General features: G+C 47.3%; 1 protein-coding gene and 1 pseudogene across 1 annotated transcript; one reads left to right on the top strand and one right to left on the bottom strand.

The window, feature by feature from the left end:
* Nucleotides 1-1,099: 1,099 nt before the first annotated feature.
* Nucleotides 1,100-1,354, bottom strand: LOC119459263 (histone H4 type VIII-like; annotated as a pseudogene).
* A 7,501-nt stretch (nt 1,355-8,855) lies between these two features.
* Nucleotides 8,856-18,507, top strand: LOC119458573 (epoxide hydrolase 4). Its single transcript, XM_037720412.2, has 4 exons — nt 8,856-9,752; nt 13,602-13,726; nt 17,012-17,124; nt 18,335-18,507. The coding sequence occupies exons 1-4, from the start codon at nt 9,546-9,548 to the stop codon at nt 18,505-18,507; spliced, it is 618 nt and encodes a 205-aa protein (XP_037576340.1). The 5' UTR covers nt 8,856-9,545.
* The last annotated feature ends 583 nt before the right edge of the window (nt 18,508-19,090 follow it).

The following is a 19,090-nucleotide window of genomic DNA, read 5'->3' as shown; positions in this document are numbered from 1 at the left end:
GACGTAACAGCAAGCGCCGTCGAAATAGGCGCTTTCCTGTTTTATATACCGCGTGTTGGAAGCTCAGCGGAGCAATGTCGCGCACCAGTTTCAATGATGTTTTAGCAGAGCGTATCCACCAGTGCCTGTGGCTCAGGAGCTTCATGAACAATTTTTGTTTTCTCTAGCTCACACAATTCGTTTAAAATGGGAAGCTGCACGCTATCCAGGTCAGGAGCAAACGCCGCCTTCAACATACGGCAAGTACCCACTTGATCGTCACCGTCGTGAACCTCTTTATCGCTACAAATTGTGCCAGGTGCTTACACACTCAATGGTCGCTTCTTCTGCAGAAGCATATACTCCTCCAGGAGAAGAGTTGTGGCTTCGATATATTACCGCAACAAAGGGGTAATAAACGAAACCACCCCACCGACGCCGCGCTAGCCGCACGCTCATACTTGCTGTGTTGTGCAGCGTTTCACTCGCCGCGGTTGCAGACTAAGCGATCGTAAAGGCTCAACGCATTTAAACATTAAAGAATAGTGTACTCATTCTATTTTCAAATAATAAGAAGAACATTTTATTATGTGACTAGTTTCCACGTTGTTTTTATTTAGCGATGCAGGCTTGGATGCTTCGTGAGCAGGGGGCGACCTTCGGCGTCGCTGCGACGGAAATCGCGCTGTCACAGACGCATGTGAAAGCTCTCAGCGAAAATCGCTCTGCGACGTGCGCGGCAGAACGATTTTTTTCGCCCCAATCGCGCCATGTGAAACAGCCTATACGCGATTCCCCATCGGAAGAGAAGACGGAGTCGTCCGAAGCGCGGCGAGGCCCCCGCCGAAGGGGGCCGCCCCCGGGCGGCGGCAGGACAGCAGGAGCATCAACCATGCCCCGCTAGTGCGTACCACCCATCAGCGAGGCAGCCGATCGAAGGTCAGCCGCCAAACACCGACCTGAGGCAAAAGTTCAGGCTCGCCGCGCAAAACACCGGCACGGGCAGGAGCCTGAGACGTTCAGGGAGGCCTGCCAACTAAGAGAAGGCAGCGGAAAAGGCAAAAAACCTGACCTCTTCGCGAAATCGGGCTGGAGCGAAGCAGCCAGCGGACAGGCAGTGTCACGGTGTCACGGTCTTGCGCTTGGCGTGCTCAGTTTAGGTGACGGCATCCCGGATCACGTTTTCGAGGAACACCTCGAGGACACCGCGCGTCTCCTCGTAGATCAGGCTAGAGATGCGCTTGACACCACCACGGCGAGCGAGACGACGGATGGCAGGCTTGGTGATGCCCTGGATGTTGTCACGCAAGACCTTACGATGACGCTTGGCGCCACCCTCGCCGAGCCTCTTGCCGCCCTTGCCACGTCCGGACATTCCGGCTGTTGCTGCTGCTTCGTAGCGAGTCAGGACACGGCCGGACTCGACTCCACACTCCGCGCGGAGTTGAGTCGAGTCCGGCCGTGGTCAGGAAAGCGAATGCAGCGTTCTCGGGCGCGCGCCACCCAACTGGACGGCGGCAGGGAGCGCTGGAGCACAGCCGACGCACCTCATACCGGCTCCGTTTCCGTTAATTTTTCACCGAAAAGGCGGATATTTCACCGTAAATGCTCTGAAACTGGTCCCCAATGGTCAGTGAAGGTGCCCGGCACCCGTCTTCACCTTTTTCTGAACTTTCTGACTGGATTTTGTGCCCGAGAAGAGCTTTTCCATCTGACGCGGTGGCCGACGCGCTTGGCGTTCTTTACGCCTAATGCAACGAGCACCACGCCTAAAGTCCCTAGATATCTTTTTGCTTTCTTTAAAAAGTGCAGAAAATCTAGGGACTTTAATCACGCCGAGACCACCATTACTAGATTACTTTGCTTGTTTGCAAACTCCGCCGGGATGCAGCGGCAGAACGTGGCCCCTTTCGGCTCCCGCTCGCGAGGTGGTGCTTCCGACGCCATTAGCCTAAAATCACTATATAAGAAAAGTACCGCCATCTACTCTTTCCTCCACCACCTCCTCTCGTAAAGCGCTTGCTTTTTTTTTACTTTTTGCTTGCGAAAGCTAAGTCGACGGTGGCGCATCTAGAAAGTCCACGTTGAAGCTTTCAGGCCGGGCGCGCGCCGCCGCCGCCGCCGCCGCCGCCGGCGACTGCGGCTGCGCAGAGGACTTTCAACATGGCTCTGAGGCGGAAAAAAAGAAAATATAAAGAAGTGAAGAGCGCGCGCTATCGTCCAATCGGAGATACAGCAGAGAGAGAAGCGGCGTTTATCAAAGGATGGCGGTACTTTTCTTATACAGGGACTTTAAATTGGTCCGGTTGCATCATGGTTACGGAGCCTGCGCGCTGCGTTAAACGCAATTTACGCAGTTAATTCTGTGTAAGGGGAGTTATTTCCGAGATTGTGAGCAAACGTTATTTCGATTGTGCAACTAGAGTATCGTTTCAGCCACTAGAGCGATTCCACACGGCAGAGATGTGACTGAGGTGCTTCAATCTAGCTATAGCTAGATTGAGGCACTAGCTAGCTATAAGATAAGAGTCCCGCATAGCACTATAGTGCTATGCGGGACTCTTATCCATTCAGGGGTGCTATGCAGGATGCGCCGAGTTTGGCGAAAGTCGGGATCGTCACGAGCTCTGGCGATGCCCCAAGATGAAAGAGCAAATGGTAACAAGGCAAAGTTTGTCCGTCGGCACGCCTCCAGTTTCATTGGCTTATCTAGATTCACTCTAGGTGGCTATCATACCTTGGGCATTGCCATGTGGGCGGTCGACAAACTGAGGATCACGTGATCATACGGTTTGTGCATGGTCGTGTCTTCTTTCACTTGTTTGTCGTTACACCGAGTGCATTACAGGCACAAGCAAATTATAAAATAAATGCATTTAGTACAATTATATTAGTCACATTAATGTGGGTTGTAAGCAATTTAGAGTTTACAAGATCTACACTGAATGTGTATTAGACTAATGTGTAGTTTAATACGTTTCGCGTTATACCACGAGGGTACGCTCGTCCTCCTCTTTTTTTTCTTCTCTGGATTCGATTGGCGCGGCTCGCTACGTGCTTGCACTAGCATTTCCGAGCACCAATTGTGCGCTTGGTTTTCTCACTGGGCTTTCAACAGATCGCTCGTTGCTCCTTCTGTTTCCTCTGGATTGGATTGGTGCGACTCGCTACGTGCTTGCGCTCCCATATCCGAGCACAGATTGGTGTGCGCCTGGTTTTCACACTGGGCTTTTAACAGATCGCTCGTTGCTCGCGCTAAAGAAAGGCTGCGAGTAGGGTCATCGAGGCACCCCAGCTGCCCCAGCTGCGAGACGAAGTGTGCGTCGGCTAGAGCATAAGTGGTTTGCCGCGTACTTACCGTGAACGCCCGTGATGGGGTCCACAAAGTTCACGCTGTGGTTGACTATCTCCCAATGCAGATTGAGGCAGAGCCCCGTTAGCATCCGCTAAATTTGGGATATATTTGTATACGCCCAATTCCTCACTATGAATAATGGTCCCCGCGGTTGAACATTGGCTGCAATAATGGAGCCTAGCGTCGCCGCGTTTCGTCGGTCGACCTTGAAAGTCGCAGCACCCCTCTGGTCGCACAGAACATGCCGAAGACCCATGCGCCACCATCTTTAACACTGCCGTAATTTTGGCGGCTCGGCGGGAAGTTGTCGCCCGACATTAGGCGGCCTCGATTGTACTTTTTCTCGCCGCGAAGAATGCACTCCTCAATTCGTGCTCTCTTACCTGGGCCATCAAGTGGAAGTCGCGCCAGGAGCTCGTCCTTCGCGACCTTACGGGGGTAGTTCTTCCAGTCGGCGATGGCGTGCTCCGATAGAGGAAATAAGTCGCCGGTCATCTCCTTCAACAGCCATATGTCTACGCTTCTGCTCACGCAGTACGTGAGCCAAATCATTTGCCGCCCTCGTAACAATGCAAGTTCAAAGTTCGCGCCCATCTGTTCCGGAGAGCTGCAGAACCCCTGATTGGAGGCGCAAATAGAGGTGGCACACCAACATGGCTGCACTTCCGGCTTCAAAAAAGTGACGTCAGGGCCTCTCCTGTTTTGTTTCCTTCCTCCATGGGTTGGAGTGCATACGGCAGGCATTACCAAATCCTGACTGGGAGCTTACCACTGTAGTTGAAAGAAAGTGTACAATCATTGCATTCTACCGGTGCTAACATATGGGGCAGAAACTTTGAGGTTAACAAAGAAGCTCGAGAACAAGTTAAGGACCGCACAAAGAGCGATGGAACGAAAAATGTTATGCCTAACGTTAAGAGACAGGAAGAGAGCGGTGTGGCGGTGTGGATCGGAGAGCAAGTGGGGATAACCGATATTCTAGTTGACATTAAGAGGAAAAAATGCAGCTGGGCAGGCCATGTAATGTGATGGATGGATAACCGGTGGACCATTACAGTTCCAGAATTGATATCAAGAGAAAGGAAGCGCAGTCGATGACGGCAGAAAACTAGGTGGGGTGAGGAAGTTAGGAAATTTGCAGGTGCAAGTTGGAATCAGCTAGCGCAAGAAACGGGTAATTGGAGATCGCAGGGACAGGCCTTCGTCCTGCAGTGGACATAAATATAGGTGTATGATGATGATGGTGATGATAATCAGGAAACAATGAGAAAATGTGAATGCGTGCACGCAAGCACAATAGTTTAGCTTTCGCAGACGTCTCATTGCAACAGGTGAATTTTGACAGCCTCATTTATGCTCGTCATCATTACACTCGTGTCAGCTGCAGCTGGAGCTATTATGCGAGAGAGCGGCCTGTCAGAAAGCGCAGGAGGACGAAGCGAAATGGTACTGATTCCGGCGAGAATGAGGCCTTTCACGTCCCAGCCAATAGCACACCACGGCAGAATATCCCACCATGTCAGACAAGTGTTGCAACACAAAGTTCTGAAATTTATTGATGCCCGTTTCCCTCTGTCGGTACTGAAAAAGAAAGAAACCTGGCGATATTGTGCTCTGTGTTGGAAAACGAAAAGCGCATTTATTGTATTTGCCTCGTGCGTCTGTTTCTGTGTGCCCGTTTTATCGGTGGTGCCGGAAAGCGTGCGGCGACCAAAGTGCTTAGAATCCTCGAATGTGGGTGTTCAGCAGCATTAATGATGTGTGTTCGCGAGTATACGGCTGTGTCCGTTTGCCTTTGAGGAAAGGTGCGTGTGTACTCCCTTACGCCGGTATTTGCTCAAACACTTCCCGCGCTTCACTGGGTGCCGCAAAAGGTGTCGCACCCTTATCACCGCCAGCGTCCAGGCGGCGCTTCTCGCACAAACTCACCACCGCTCTTCGAAGCAGCGTATTCGTGTGGCTACAGTAACCGGGAGTCGCGCACTGCTTACTGAACTCACGGTATCGAGGCTAGGCGTGCAGTGACTGACACGCAGGTGCCGACGGAAGGGCGGTGAGCATACACTGGTCATTATTGTTTGCACAAGAAGCATTTCGTAATTAGGGTTGGGCGAATATTCCAAGTTTTGAATATGAATCAAATGTTATGCACTAGATATTGGTATTCGTGAAAAGAAAAAAAAACTTTTGTCCTGTTTTCCAACACCGGAAACAAACTACTGTTCTCTTCCTACTGTACTCTGTGTGCTAAACAAAGTATCGCAATTTTTTAAAATGTTATTTGCGCAATTACAAGTTTTGGCCGCAAGCCAAGGAAAAGGGTGGACGTTGGCTGGCGCGACATTTCAGTGCGCCTGTAGCGACGTGCTGCTGGAAATTGAACCATGCGAGGTTACTGTATACTGACGGCTGAAGAGCCGCACTTGTACTGTTACTGCAGTCCTCTGCAGCTTTGATCGTTTACCATTATTGTGAGAATATGCGCCCTCTGTTACAGATTTTAAGAACAAAGCTAGGAAATATTGAAATTCCCCCCATGCATCTTTGGTACTATCGAAACTCACTCTTCAAGTATCTTCCATTTATAGAAAAATACACAGGCAATGCGTATAAAAATGCACAGTATGATGCATACATGCACAGTATTTCTTAGAGATAACAGATGCTTCTACGAAAGCAACTAGGAACTATAAAAGGCATGCAGGAATCACTGAAGCCAAGCAAAACACAAAAAATATGGTTATTGGTGGATATGCTTGATTTCATGCTTTCGTTCGTGTATGGAATAAAAGAACGTAGAACGAGAACAGCACGAGAAAAGTTTTCTAAAAAACTGGTGATACATAGTTAAATTTTCCTATGGTTCCTCAGTTTTGCCGACTCAAATTTTCAGGTTTCAAGAACATGTATAAAACACGAAATAAGCGGCCAGAGCGAAACTGGTCCTTTCAGATTTTCATCGTGGTATATCTGTTTCCTTCTTCTTTAGTTAATTCGCTTTGGTCTGCTTTATCTCGGATAGCCTTAGGGCTATAATTGTTCACGAGCGCAGCTCTTAGCCGCCAGTTCCTGTGGCGATGGTCGCCGTCGGCGCGGTGCATCGTAAACGAGAGAACGAGCACAGCGAAGGATGAAAGCGAACGCAGACGCAGCGGGAGCAGAAAGATGGCGATAGCGAAGAGAGCGCGAGCGAGGAGGAGGGTATGGCGAAAGCGTGAGAAGAAAAGCGCTGTGCCGTGCAAGGCGGGCTTTGCGGCGATGATGGCTACAAGATGGCGCCAGAGTAGCACGCGTCATTTGTATGAAAACAGAGCGCTGCATGAGCGGAGGTCTGTCTGTGGCGGCTGCTCTGAATCGCGCCGCACGCGTCACCCACGCGCTGCCTCTCGCGATATCCCGATTAGCGAGGCAGTCGCGCCGCACTTCGCGCCGTTTGCAACATGCCGCACAAGACATTGTCCGCGCCAGCCAATATATCGCGAGATGGAAAGACGTATAGAGCTGCCTCAAATTTCGCATTAGGGAATCGTAATCGTCGGTGAATTTTTCCAAGTGGCTAAATGGGCAAGCGACTGTTATTGGTGAAGATAAACGGTAACAGCTCACCAGCGGCACTTTCTGACAGTGGCATCGCTCTCAGGCGGTCGTTGAGCAGGGTGCAAGCTGTTCGTCGGCCACGTGTAGCTGACAACTAGTGCTGCCGATTTCAGTTGTTCGCGGTTCCCTAATTTATAGGCAAAAATGCATAAAAAATTTCACATACGCGGAAATAAGTTTGTTATCGCGTACTCGTGTGCAATTCCTTGCTGCGTTTTATACTCGAGATATTGGAAAATATGAGATTTTAGTGACCAAATTCGTACATAGAATGTACCACCTTTTTTTCCTTTCCCTGCATTTCTTCCGATGCAGAACAATTTTATAGAGAAAACGTAGTATGGGTGTTGGTATAAACTTCACTTAGTTACAGGACAAATTCTGCATGCGTGTGGCCTTACCTTTTCCAAAGCACCAGATTTCCACCGCCATATCCAATGTATTAGCTCCAGTCTCCTGATTTGTCCAACGTGGCGGAGTGCAGGAGTGACAGAGGATTGAGAAAGTTAATCGCAGTTTCAGCGTACGTGTGGGAGATGGGCGCGAAAATAGGTGTACGCATGGAACTCGAAGAGGAACGAGGGGCTAATTTTAAATGCGTAAGCATTTCTACGCCTACCCAACGAGGAAACCTGTCCGTCGAGCTACGTCACTTGTTTCCTTGCGTCAGTACTTGTTAAAACTCTGCCCCTTGGCTACATTTCACTTCCCACGATTGTTTTGTTTTAATTCATTACAGGATGTAATTCTGTACAGCGTTATGCCATGTTTTCAGTTTACTTGTTTTCTTGCATTAATACATGTTAACAATTCTACCTCTTTGTTGCATTTGCATTAACCTGAGTTGTTTTTGTTACTTTTTATTTGTTGAAAAGCGTAATTCTGTATACTATTATATAATGTTTCAATTCTTTTGCTGTCGTGTGTAATTATTCGTAGACAACTTTACAACTTCGCTGTATTTACTCTAACCTAATTTGTTTTGTTCTTATTAATTGGGAGAGGAGGTCCTCTTACAGCCTTAGCTTTGGGACCTCCTTCTGTGTATCTTGTTACTAGTCTAATTAGAAGAGGAGTATCGGTGGCCACGTCGGAACTCCGAGGTTGTTGACGTACTCTCTAACAGCTCTAAGCTTTTGAGAGGACCTCCTTTCGCATCCACCTCGACAAGATCGGCCGCCAGCATTCTTCGGGAAAGCTTTGTGCGTCGACTTCATGGTTTATGGACTTGCTGCTGCTGCCCGGCCACGCGTATGTCGTTTGTTTCTTTTTGTTTTCATTGGAACACTGTTAAGTGTTATTCTTGTATATTTGATCCGAGCCTGTTTCATATGCTCTTGTATTTATTTGGTGTGAATGAGGTGTTTAGTCTCTCTTGTGTTTTTCTTATAAATAAAATTCTTCGACGCTCCTCTCTCTCGTGCTCGCTTGCGTACGGAACGACCAACAGGCTCACGTCAAACGTACAGCCACAGCTGCATACTCCCCATAAGGCTGACTACCTCCTTCTGTGTATCTTGTTACTATGCTTTTATTTTGGTGAATGAATAAATAAACATCCTCATAAGGCTGACGCTACAAGCGCTCAGCAAAGTGAAGCCAACAGCGCATACATTACTTAGGGTATTTTTTAAAGCATCTGCCTATTTATCTGCTGCTTTCTATTTCGGTGAAAATGTAGAGACATAAGCGATTATTACTGTCACGTATGTGTCGATGAATGTCGTGTTCGAATACGTTATCTTGAGAATGTTCAAACCAGGTAAAGTGATAGTGAGAAAAAAGGTATGCCTGTCGAGAGGCAAACATAGCATGCACCGTCAATCCTTATCGCCGTAGTCTTGGCAACGCACCACTCGAACGCGCACGCTCACCCTGCGCAATCTCTCGATATTGCTTTGTTACAGCGGTGGCGAGTACACGCGATAAGTAGAATAGGTCCGTTGGCTGCACCGGTGCAAATGCTTTGGACAGGTGCCCCGATCGCACTGACTGCATGCAATCTCGGTCTTGTCCTTTGTATAGTCCAGCGACGTTCGTTATTTGCAGGGCATCGTCGAAAGCTGACCGACGCGGCATGCGACGTCATCATCCGTGGGTGGAGGCATCGGACGTCGCGGAAGACTGGAAACCGTAGTCTTCAATCTGGAACATATCGGCGGAGCGTTTCGCTGTACATCGAATCAAAGACTCACAAGAGGCAGTTGTTTACCCTTGTCCGACAGCCGAGTGGAGACACTCGGTGGCTGCTACTACAGCAAGCAGCAGGCTGCTGGATTGCATAACATCACAGGGCTAGCATATAAGCAATCAAAATCAAACACATCAGGCCTATTGCGGAGGTGATCAGCGGGGCGACGAAGGTCACGTTTTATTCCAGGGTACCCCTGTGGATAAAGACTGCTGACATTCAATTCATTTCAGCCACTCGGAGTCGGGATCATTCCGAGCTCGCATTGCTGTCATCGTCCTCAGCTTCTGCCAGAACCACTGGTGCACACGGCAGCCGCACCTACAACTACAAAACTCTCGACATATCAAGTTCGCGTTTGTGGTGGACTGTGTATTTAGAGTGCCTGTTGCTGAAACGCTGGACAATAGCTCAACAGTACGCATGGCTTCCACCAGTGCATTGCAGCGGTTGGTGAGCACCGCCCTGCTCCTGTCCATCGGAGCTTTTCGGGGTGCGCTCATGATGATCAGCGTCGCTCTTCAAGTCCTATTGAAAGGAAAGTGTGTCTTGGAACCCAAGGAACGCCGCGAGGAGCCCGAGTGCCTGCGGGACCCGGCGTTGGGCTCCCACGAGTTTGTCACGCTGGAGGTGAGTAATATACCTGAGCAGTCTAGCGAAGCTCTGGTAACCATAGCTCTGGCAACCAGTGGTAGGATAATCGCTAAATCCCGTTTAATAAATAACTCGTTCGTTACTTTGGTATCACCGCTGTCTAAAATAACGATAAGCCTGTGCTGTAGGCATCGTTTAATTGCAACGGTTGTACCAATTGTGCATTGCTTAACTGCACTAATGCGCCGTCAGAGTCAGGGACCTCTGTCAGGTACTCATTGCTTTTTTTCCTGCGTCCTCTGGTGGCTTAATGTTATTTTAATTTATTTGATCCTGAACAATTCCGACTCAGTTACTTATGGCGAGGCACGAAGCGAGCGCAAGTGACAAAACGAACAGAAAAATGCTACGCAACACGAGTGCAGACTTTCTTATTACTTCAATTATAATTATATTGTTGAGTAGAATTTTGCTCCCACTGGTGAATAGAAACCCATATAAGAACTTAATAACTCCACTGAAGTGAACTCCCAGCGTGCCTTATTTAATGACACCGGACCTTCAAAACCGCGAGATAAACAATGTAAATAAAGTGGTTATTATATAAACTTCAAGTGAGTACTATCGTAAAGGTACTTCAAGTGAGTACCTTTATGAGTAGAGGCTGGATGGGCATTTACATCGCGGCTTTTTTCCCATGAAATCAGCATAACTAGGACAACTACTCCTCTAAAAGTCTTTGAAATAACAAGCTTTGGTTGTCACGAGGAATAAAGCCAAGTTATAGATATGAAATCTTCAAAAGCGAGGGTCTGGAATGTCGTTGGTGGCCATGCCGCTTAAAATGTGACAAGGGAAGGACGCAGGCGTTAGCTGCGTGGTTTACGCCAGTGATGCGCTCGCCTCGTGGTGGTTCACGATAGCGATAAGCAGAAGAGGCAAAATACCAGATTGAATGCACTGTTAGGGGCACGTTTGAGAGCATTGCAATCGTGGCCCGCACGCGGGCGCGTCACATGCTTTTTTTTTGGTATTTCGCGGTCCTTATTTAGGGCGCATAAATTAATAACGTAGCAGGTACGAAGATAAAAACTGCTTAAATATTTGTTTCACAGAGCGCTCTGAATTTTTCGCATTGGAAGCTTTGCTTTAAAGTTAGTATTTACGAAGTTAATAATGCTTCCCTAACTATGCAATTAAGCTGAATATATATAAAAAATTGCGCTAGTTGCTTTTACTCCATACAATAGCCAACAAAATGCACTTGGTTATGTCCACTTACACTGCTTCACCACGTTTTTAAACCTTGGTTAAGGTTATCTTGGACTCCCTGTATAGATGCACCGGAAACGAACGTTATCATTTAGATGAAACAAATTTTATTGAGATTGGTTCAGCGGTTGCCAACTCAAAAGTGATTTCATTGCTTCGTATGTATTTACAATGATGAGGAAGACAAAGCCTTGCCTTGAGAGAAACCTGCTCTGCTTTCTTTGTGTGCTGGACCTTTAGTAAAGGAACGGTCTCATGTAACACGATAGTGAGCGTAACTACCAATTATAATTCTTCTGGACGCAGAACAATGCGCCTTTTTTATTATTTGTGCACAGAAAGAAATCCATGTCGGACATATTAGCGGCCTTTTGTTTCTCTTAAGCAGAGCATAAAATTCTGTCTACATCATCGCCCGATGCACTAGATTTCGGCTTCTGTTCTAATTTGGCGCATTTGAAGAAAATAATACACAATGCAAGAAGTGAGATTTGAAGGTGCACTAGGAACAACAATTAAGCCAGCTCAAAGAAATTGAGCAGCGTTTCAGGGTGTCCATAGTGTCAGTTTCACTAACAGCAAAGCTTCCGTAAGCGAGGAAATCATAGGATAGCACTAGGTCAAATTTAATCCGGACTCCCGCGCTACGGCGTCCGTCATAGCGAGCTGCGCAGTTTTGTGACTTTAAGTCCCACAGTTAAAAAGTTTTCAATTTACACATACGATCTCCATTCCATAACAACTTGAGGTCGTCTATCAATCTTTGTGCCAATGACTGTGTCCTGCATTACGCCTTACAAACACTAACAATGTAGTAGCTTTGCAAAGGGATGACAGCATTAATAGACAACGCGCTTTTTTCCACCGCATTATGGCACGCCCTCATAGAACATTGGTGATGCACCTTTGCTTCCGGTAATCTCGTATAAATATCTAAGGGCTCATCTAATACCCAATCTTTCTGCAAAACTCTTGTCAATTCTGCCATCGCCAATGCTAATAAGATAATTGCAAATGTTCCGTTCTGGTTAACCTTCCTACTTTTCTCCGTTCTTCAATCTCGCTCTTTCTGTCTCTTTCTATACTATGTGTTTCACTGGTGTATAGTTCCACTGGTGTATAGAGCGTTGTTTAAGTTTTTTCAGAAAATTACGCCAGAAGGTCTGTGATGTTAGGAAATGCAGTAACAGCAAGAGATACCCGCAGACTAATTGAACCTTTCGTACAGGGTGCCCCAGCTAACTTTAGCCACGATTAAAAAAAAGTACTTATCCCAACGGCTCTAGTAAATACTTTGCCGTGTCGCTCGTAGTCCCCTCGCGAAACACAGCAAACTTACTTTTCTATTCTACGCACTACAATAATTAAATAATGATAATTTTTTGTATTATCTCTTTATCAAGGAGCTTTTGGTGCCTGCTAAATGGTGCTGGCTACTACTACCAATTCATAGATGTCCTGAAATAAAGGTTTTATACAATGAATGAGGAACATGCTATAGTGAGAACAGTTCTAAAGTTAACATACAGACAAACATCTAAGTTAAATAAACAGAAATGTGTGTTCCAGAGCAGTTCAGAAAGCTTAAATGTTCAAGTTGAAGTGGCCATTTGATGTTCGTTGAAGTTCACAAGTTGAAGTGAAACGCGATTAAATTGAGAGTGCTGCAAGGCAGACGCGCAGTCGCCGCAGTGACATCCTTAAAAAAATATTTCGCGCGAAAAAAGAACTCTGGAAAAGAGCTCTGGAAAAAGAACACAACGTTTTTTTAAATAACATCATGTAGACAACTCTATTATGTGTTGCTCAGCATTCTCTACAACTTTAGAAATACGACCTATGTCCCAAAAAATATTTATTATATGACAAAACTAAACGCGTCTAATTACCTAACTGCAAATAAAAAAGTCTGAGTATCCCAAGACGACTTTGAAGGATACGTCTTTGGTCTCATTTGTCCAATGAGCACTACTTGATCTTTAAAGTCTGTTTCTAGTTAAGTGAACAATCACTGCAGTTCTCATTCGTTTATTTATTGGACTCTGTTTAAACGTTTCATGACACAAATCCGAAATCTTGTCCACAGTATGTAGCAACATCATACCACTGATTGCGAAGTTCGTAAAGCTTGCCGCTTTATTTATTGCGGTATCGTGCCTGCAAAATTATTTGCCTATCCCACTTACCATGTGCCACGAAAGCATGAGTGATGCCTGTGAAACTGCATGCGCGAGTACCATCAAACCCGAAAAAAGGAACCTTATTAAGGTGACTACTATTGTCTATGCTACTAAAACAAAGCTGGTTGCCCATAGTTTATATTTTGGGTGCTGTTTTTGAAAGCATGCAACTGTACTCGGCTGCGGGGATAGACGCGATGAGTTCTGATGAGTGCCTAGGTGCTAAGATAGGATGCGACGTTCTTGAATTTCATTCGTGTGTCATTGCCCTTTTGACGGAGCGTTTAATTGGCAAATAAAGCAGAAATCAAGAATGTAGATGGGAGGACGCTGCAGAAACTAGTGTTTCAGCAGCATTGCCCAGATATGAAAAAACAATGTTCAATAATGTTTAGTCATGCGCTCACACGGTGTCGTTTTGCTAACGCTGCAGGATGTGACGTTGCACTACGTGTCGGCCGGAAGCAGAGACAAGCCGCTGGTACTGCTCTTGCACGGCTTCCCGGACTTCTGGTTTTCCTGGAAGTGCCAGATACTAGACCTCAAGAAGGACTTTTGGTAAGTTCGCTAAGCCCTACACATGTTCTGTGAGAAAGGTTTCAGACATCGCTTGTTAAGGAGTGAGTTTTTCTTTTGTAGAAAGGAAGTTGAGGAGTAGATGAGCTATTGTGGCGTGCCTATGACTTGATTACTTATTTTCATAATCATTTTTAGGCCTAATATCTACGTATTCACAGCAGGATACAGCGCTCTCCCTGCAATACTCTATTACCATTGTCTTGCGTTAGCTGACTTCATTCCATGCCAGCAAATTTCCCAATGTTATTACAGCACCTGTACATCTACCATGCTCGACTGCGCTTCCGATCTCTTGGCACCCATTCTGCGACTCTAATGGCTCCTGATCATCTGCGATACGCATTACATTACCTGCCTAACTACCGGTCATTTTAATATCATTGTCGTTAATTGCCTGCCAGACGGGGTCTCAGGTGGGAGGACCCCGTCATGCGTTACTGCCTTTTGTCCTCTCTTCCTAAGTGTGATCAGGCACTATTAAATAGAAAAAGCAATGTGACCTCTTACGCGTGTTTGCTTTCTCATGCATATGGTCGTCTTGTAGTGTTTGCATTACACCTAACGTGTTTTTCCCCACTGCTTCAACGCAAACTAAGCGGCGAGAACACAGCGCACACGAAGCTATCAGCACTCGACGCACTCTGTCCCCATCGCAGATCGCTTTCAAGATAGGGCCTGCGTGGTGCACCATACGTAGCCGCCGCCGTAGTAAAACGCACCCCTCTCTCCCCTCACCCGGGTGCCTTGCGCACGATGGAAGACGCCGTGCTTCCTTCCCGCTTTCCTCCCTTGCGCGCGTGAGATTGAGCCACTGCCGTCGGCTCACGCTCGTAGGCTTTCACTCACACATACAGCATACGGCGAGTGGCGACGGTGTTAACGGAACATCACGGCGACGCCGAGGGCAGAAACGCGCCTAGAGTGTCCATATAATTGTTACTGCAATAATAAATACCATGAACACAAAGTTGACAATCCTTGACGTTGCGATATTGTCACGTGTCTTGAAAGGGGACTGAAAACCTTTATTGAGAGCAACTGGCTCATGGAGAAAACTGCTGTGAGACTTAGCTATCGAGAAGGCGGTTGCTTGCTTGCTTGCCTTCGAAAGTGGCTCGTACCCACTATGGGGGATTGGCCAAGAATCCGGTGATTGAAGGAAAGCAATTATCGGAGTCTAATAAGGATCACTTTTCAAAAATTTTGAATGACTAAAAGAATTTATTCACATAAAATTTAAGACTTTAACAAGGAAATCGTCCTGATTCAATTATATACTCCACAACAGCTGCACCAACATCCCTATGACAATGTACGAGAGAAGAGGCACCAAAAGATAGAATATTTGGTATCGTAATACTCAATCCAGCACTGTGAAATTTTTCTTCTAAAGCGTGTTTTCTTAATGAGGAAAAACGGCGGCATGACAGGAAGAAGTGTTCTATTGTTTCGTCTTCACCACAGTATGAGCAAAAGGAGGAGGGCGCCAGACCAGATCGATGCAGATAAAAGTTCAATGTAGGAATGCGACATCTGAATTTGGTAAAGAGGACTTCAAGTTTTCTATTATGGCACAATTTTCTGTTCCAAGGAAATAGGAGGTTTCGATAATCAGTTAGATTTATTAATGGCAGGTTCCAGGAGTCTTGCATGACTGCCCGTCTCCTGAACCTAGCCGCAGTTATGTAAGCTGATACAGGAAGGATCGGAAGGATTGGACTACTAAGGGCAGCTCTCGCTAAGCTGTCAGCTAATTCAGTGATATATAATCCTTTGTGACCAGGCACCCATACCAATCTAATTAATGTTAAGTTAGAAGGTATAAGACATTGAAATGTACGCGAAACTTGTGAGTTACTATTTGCAGTGAGAGCTGAGCATAATGACAAAGAGTCTGTTAATATTACAACTTGGCTGCCGTGAATGAATGGAACGACGCGGAAAAACTGAGGCACGTCCTATTTCTACCTGGAGGATGGCGCGCGTACGTGGTTTCAGAACCGCGAGGAGCAACTGATGTCGTGGCGCATGTTTTGTCGTCAGCTTTTGGAGACCTACACCAGTGCTGATTGCCACAAACGGCTGGAACCGGCGATTCAGGCCCGCGTCCAGTTGCCAAACGAAACTGTGACATCGAGGACATGACGCGCCTCTTCAGACGAGCTGATCCAAGAATGATGGAGGAGAAGAAGTTACGTCACCTGATGCGCGGGGTCAAGGAGCAGCTATTTGCTGGTCTCGTGCGGAGCCCTCGGAAGACGGTTGCGGAGTTCTTGTCCGAGGCCATGACCATGGAAAAGATGCTTCTGCATATGTCCAACCTGTATGAGCGGCAAGTGAACAGCATGTCCGCTGCTGACATTTTCGCGGCCATCGGAAGCAACGGTGACTGTCTGCGAGAACTCATCCGCTCTGTAGTGCGTGAATAGTTGCAAAAGGCCGCCCGAACACCGCATCCTATACGGTAAGCTCCATTGCAAATGTCATCAAGGACGAGCTGCACCAGGCCCACCGTTTGCCTCCTGACAACGCTGCGGCAGTACCTCCTGAATACCACCGTGCGACCTACGTGGAAGCCCTAAACCGCCATGATTCCTCTCCGCCGCTGTTCGTTCGTGCTCCTCCTATAGTGTCACTTAGGTTGGCGCAGCCTATCTCGTACTACGACGCTGGGTACACGCTGCCGCCCTTTGCTCATGCCGCTCCAGTTACCCCTCGTTCGGAGCAAGCGGTTCACTACGTGGACGACAGACGCACGCCCCCTCGGAAGTCGGATGTTTGGCGCACACCCGATCACCGGCCTCTGTGCTTCCACTGCGGTGAAGCTGACCACTTGTACCGCCAGGCCGATTGTTTTTATGAGTTCGTAGCGGTGTGCGTTTCAGCCAGGGGGTGGCTTATTCGACAACACAGCAGCAACAGTAGACGTCACGGTCTGCAAATAGCGGGAGGGTCCAACAAGAACGCCTCGCCTAAAACAAAATATACTTGTCGTTTCTCCCTAGTACTGGCATTCAATCCCCTGTAGTTCACTCAGCAGCGCACATGGTCCCCCTCTAAACTCACTCTGCAGCACATTGTATAGGATCACCCTCGTTGATTTACAAGTTTGGCTGCTGGGGCGGTTTCCGCCTTTAGCTAGATTAACGGTTTTATAATGGTATCTCGTTTCCAATCAGTCTGCACATGGTGTCGTACCTTTCGCGTGCGCTGCGTGTTTTTAACGAAGTGGTGGTGTGAAGTGAAACAACTTTCTCTGTGCAGGGTCGTTGCTCCGGACCTCCGTGGTTATGGCCAGTCGTCAAAGCCCGCCAACGTCGATGACTATCAGACATTTAAGCTCATCGAAGACGTCCATGGACTCGTCAAATCGCTCGGTGAGATTTGAGCAATGAGGCAGAAGCCTAATGTTTCAGGCAGTTACGAAACACTTTCATACACATAAAACACGTCGATATGACGCAGTGTTGGAATCTAAATGACGCGAAGATTGTTTGAGTAGCGAGATATTAGTATTAGCACTATACACAAGCAGAGCCTGTAATTGTACCTGTTTGTGTCACGAAGGCGATCTATGAAGCCTGTCGAGGAATGAAAGTTGATAGCCGGTGCATGCGGTCGGTATTTAAGCACGGTCGATATATAAATACGTTTAAGGATTCTATACACCTTGAGTCAAAGTGGCAGATGCCTATTCTGGGCGATTGGCCACGATTGCCCGGTGGCACATGTCCAGTTGCACATACTCAGTTGTGCCACACGCGGGCAAAGAAACTTTCGTTTTCAAAACAATCAAAATTTTCATGCTGGACAACTGTATCAGCGCGAGCTTGAAGGAAGTATTAGCGTGTAAGGAATCGGCCAGTTGGTTCAAGATGATTTTCACGGAAGCGCAGTGTAGCGGACGTATTCTTAGATGTGTGATAACGTAGGTTCTTGGACTCGACCGTCGTCATCAAGAAATACACCGAGACCAGACACAGTCAAGGTTTATTCTTGTTCCAGTGAAGCCAAGTCAGGTATGACAGCTGGGCGTCCCGAGCACGCGCACCAGACAGAGCTCAGGCCCGCAGGCGAGAGGTGCGCTGAGACGGGAGCTCCCCTCACGGCTGCTGATTCGCCTGTAGAGGTGAAATGCAAACACACACGTGTACTTATATTTAGACGCACGGTAATGGACCAGAGGAGGCAATAATTATTCCGGAGTCAACCTCTACAGCGTACCTTATATTGAAATCGTGAATTTGGCACGTAAGCCCCCAGAATTTATTTTTTAATGTCCAGATGTGCAGATCACGATGCTAAAGCTGACCAAGATAGCGAATAATAAAGATAAAAAGAAGAACTTTCCCTTCGTGCCATTTCCCTTCAATCGACATACAGTTCCTGCCAAAACAAAACATGCCAGCTCAGGAGGGTGGCAGGCCATGGAGCTTCGCAACGCCTTTGAAACGATAACACACCAGAAGACAGAGTGGCAGCATCAATAGCACATTGTCGTAAAGCGCTTCTTCCTTGTGTGCATTTTTGAATGACACACCTTTAATATCATTGGGATCGGTTGTTTCCAAATGGGGTTCATCGCAGGCCGGAGCAAGGTGACGATCGTCGGCCATGACTGGGGTGCGGTGATTGCCTGGTGCTTCGCCACGAAGCACGAAGACATGGTGGAAAAGCTAATCATCGTCAATGGCCCGCATCCCATGGCCATGCAGCACCAGCTTCACAACAGCCTCGACCAGATCGTCAAGTCATGGTAAGTGCACGCAAGTTTGAGTACTTCAAGCTGTTCTCTATCGCCGATAAGCCGAAGGCATTGTAACTTCACCGAGCACTATATGTTAGCCCGACATGTCATCATCGCCAGGTTTGTAAGTTGACTGGAAAACGAAGGCATCTTTAAAAGACCTGTATTGCGACATGGTACTATTTCATATGCCTTTAAATTTCATAATATAATCACTTCTCCTCACCTGATACTTCCCCCTTCTTGTTTTAGTAAGCGTTTTGTTACTAGAGTAAACCACTGCCTATATATTGTTACGAAGAGTTGTGAAGCAATGGTTTTATTTACAGAAAATGGACGATGATCGGAGCGTGATCGTAGCGCAGTCCGGCCTCCCAAGCTCTTCGTTCTCTTCGTCTTCTCTCTTTTTGTACCTGCCTTTCGTATCCGTTACATTTCCCCCGCAAGCAGACGAAGCCCGTGGGGCGAGTCAGGATGGACAAGCAGGGTAGAAAGGCTTCAGGCGAGCAGTGTGAGTCAGCTGAGTTCTGCTTGATCGCCGACCATTGCACAGGAGGCGAGCTATTACGTAGGTGAGTTCGCTCACGCGGTCCACA

The sequence above is a fragment of the Dermacentor silvarum genome, chromosome 7, assembly GCF_013339745.2.
Source record: "Dermacentor silvarum isolate Dsil-2018 chromosome 7, BIME_Dsil_1.4, whole genome shotgun sequence".
NCBI classification, from domain to species: domain Eukaryota; kingdom Metazoa; phylum Arthropoda; class Arachnida; order Ixodida; family Ixodidae; genus Dermacentor; species Dermacentor silvarum.
This window is presented reverse-complemented; position numbering and strand designations above follow the sequence as displayed.

Bases quoted from the DNA above. Each gene is read 5' to 3' on its own strand.
- LOC119458573 (XM_037720412.2), top strand. From the start codon at position 9,546: ATGGCTTCCACCAGTGCATTGCAGCGGTTGGTGAGCACCGCCCTGCTC. The intron at 13,727-17,011 runs GTAAGTTCGCTA...TTCTCTGTGCAG, and splicing joins GACCTCAAGAAGGACTTTTG to GGTCGTTGCTCCGGACCTCC. The intron at 17,125-18,334 runs GTGAGATTTGAG...GGTTCATCGCAG, and splicing joins TGGACTCGTCAAATCGCTCG to GCCGGAGCAAGGTGACGATC.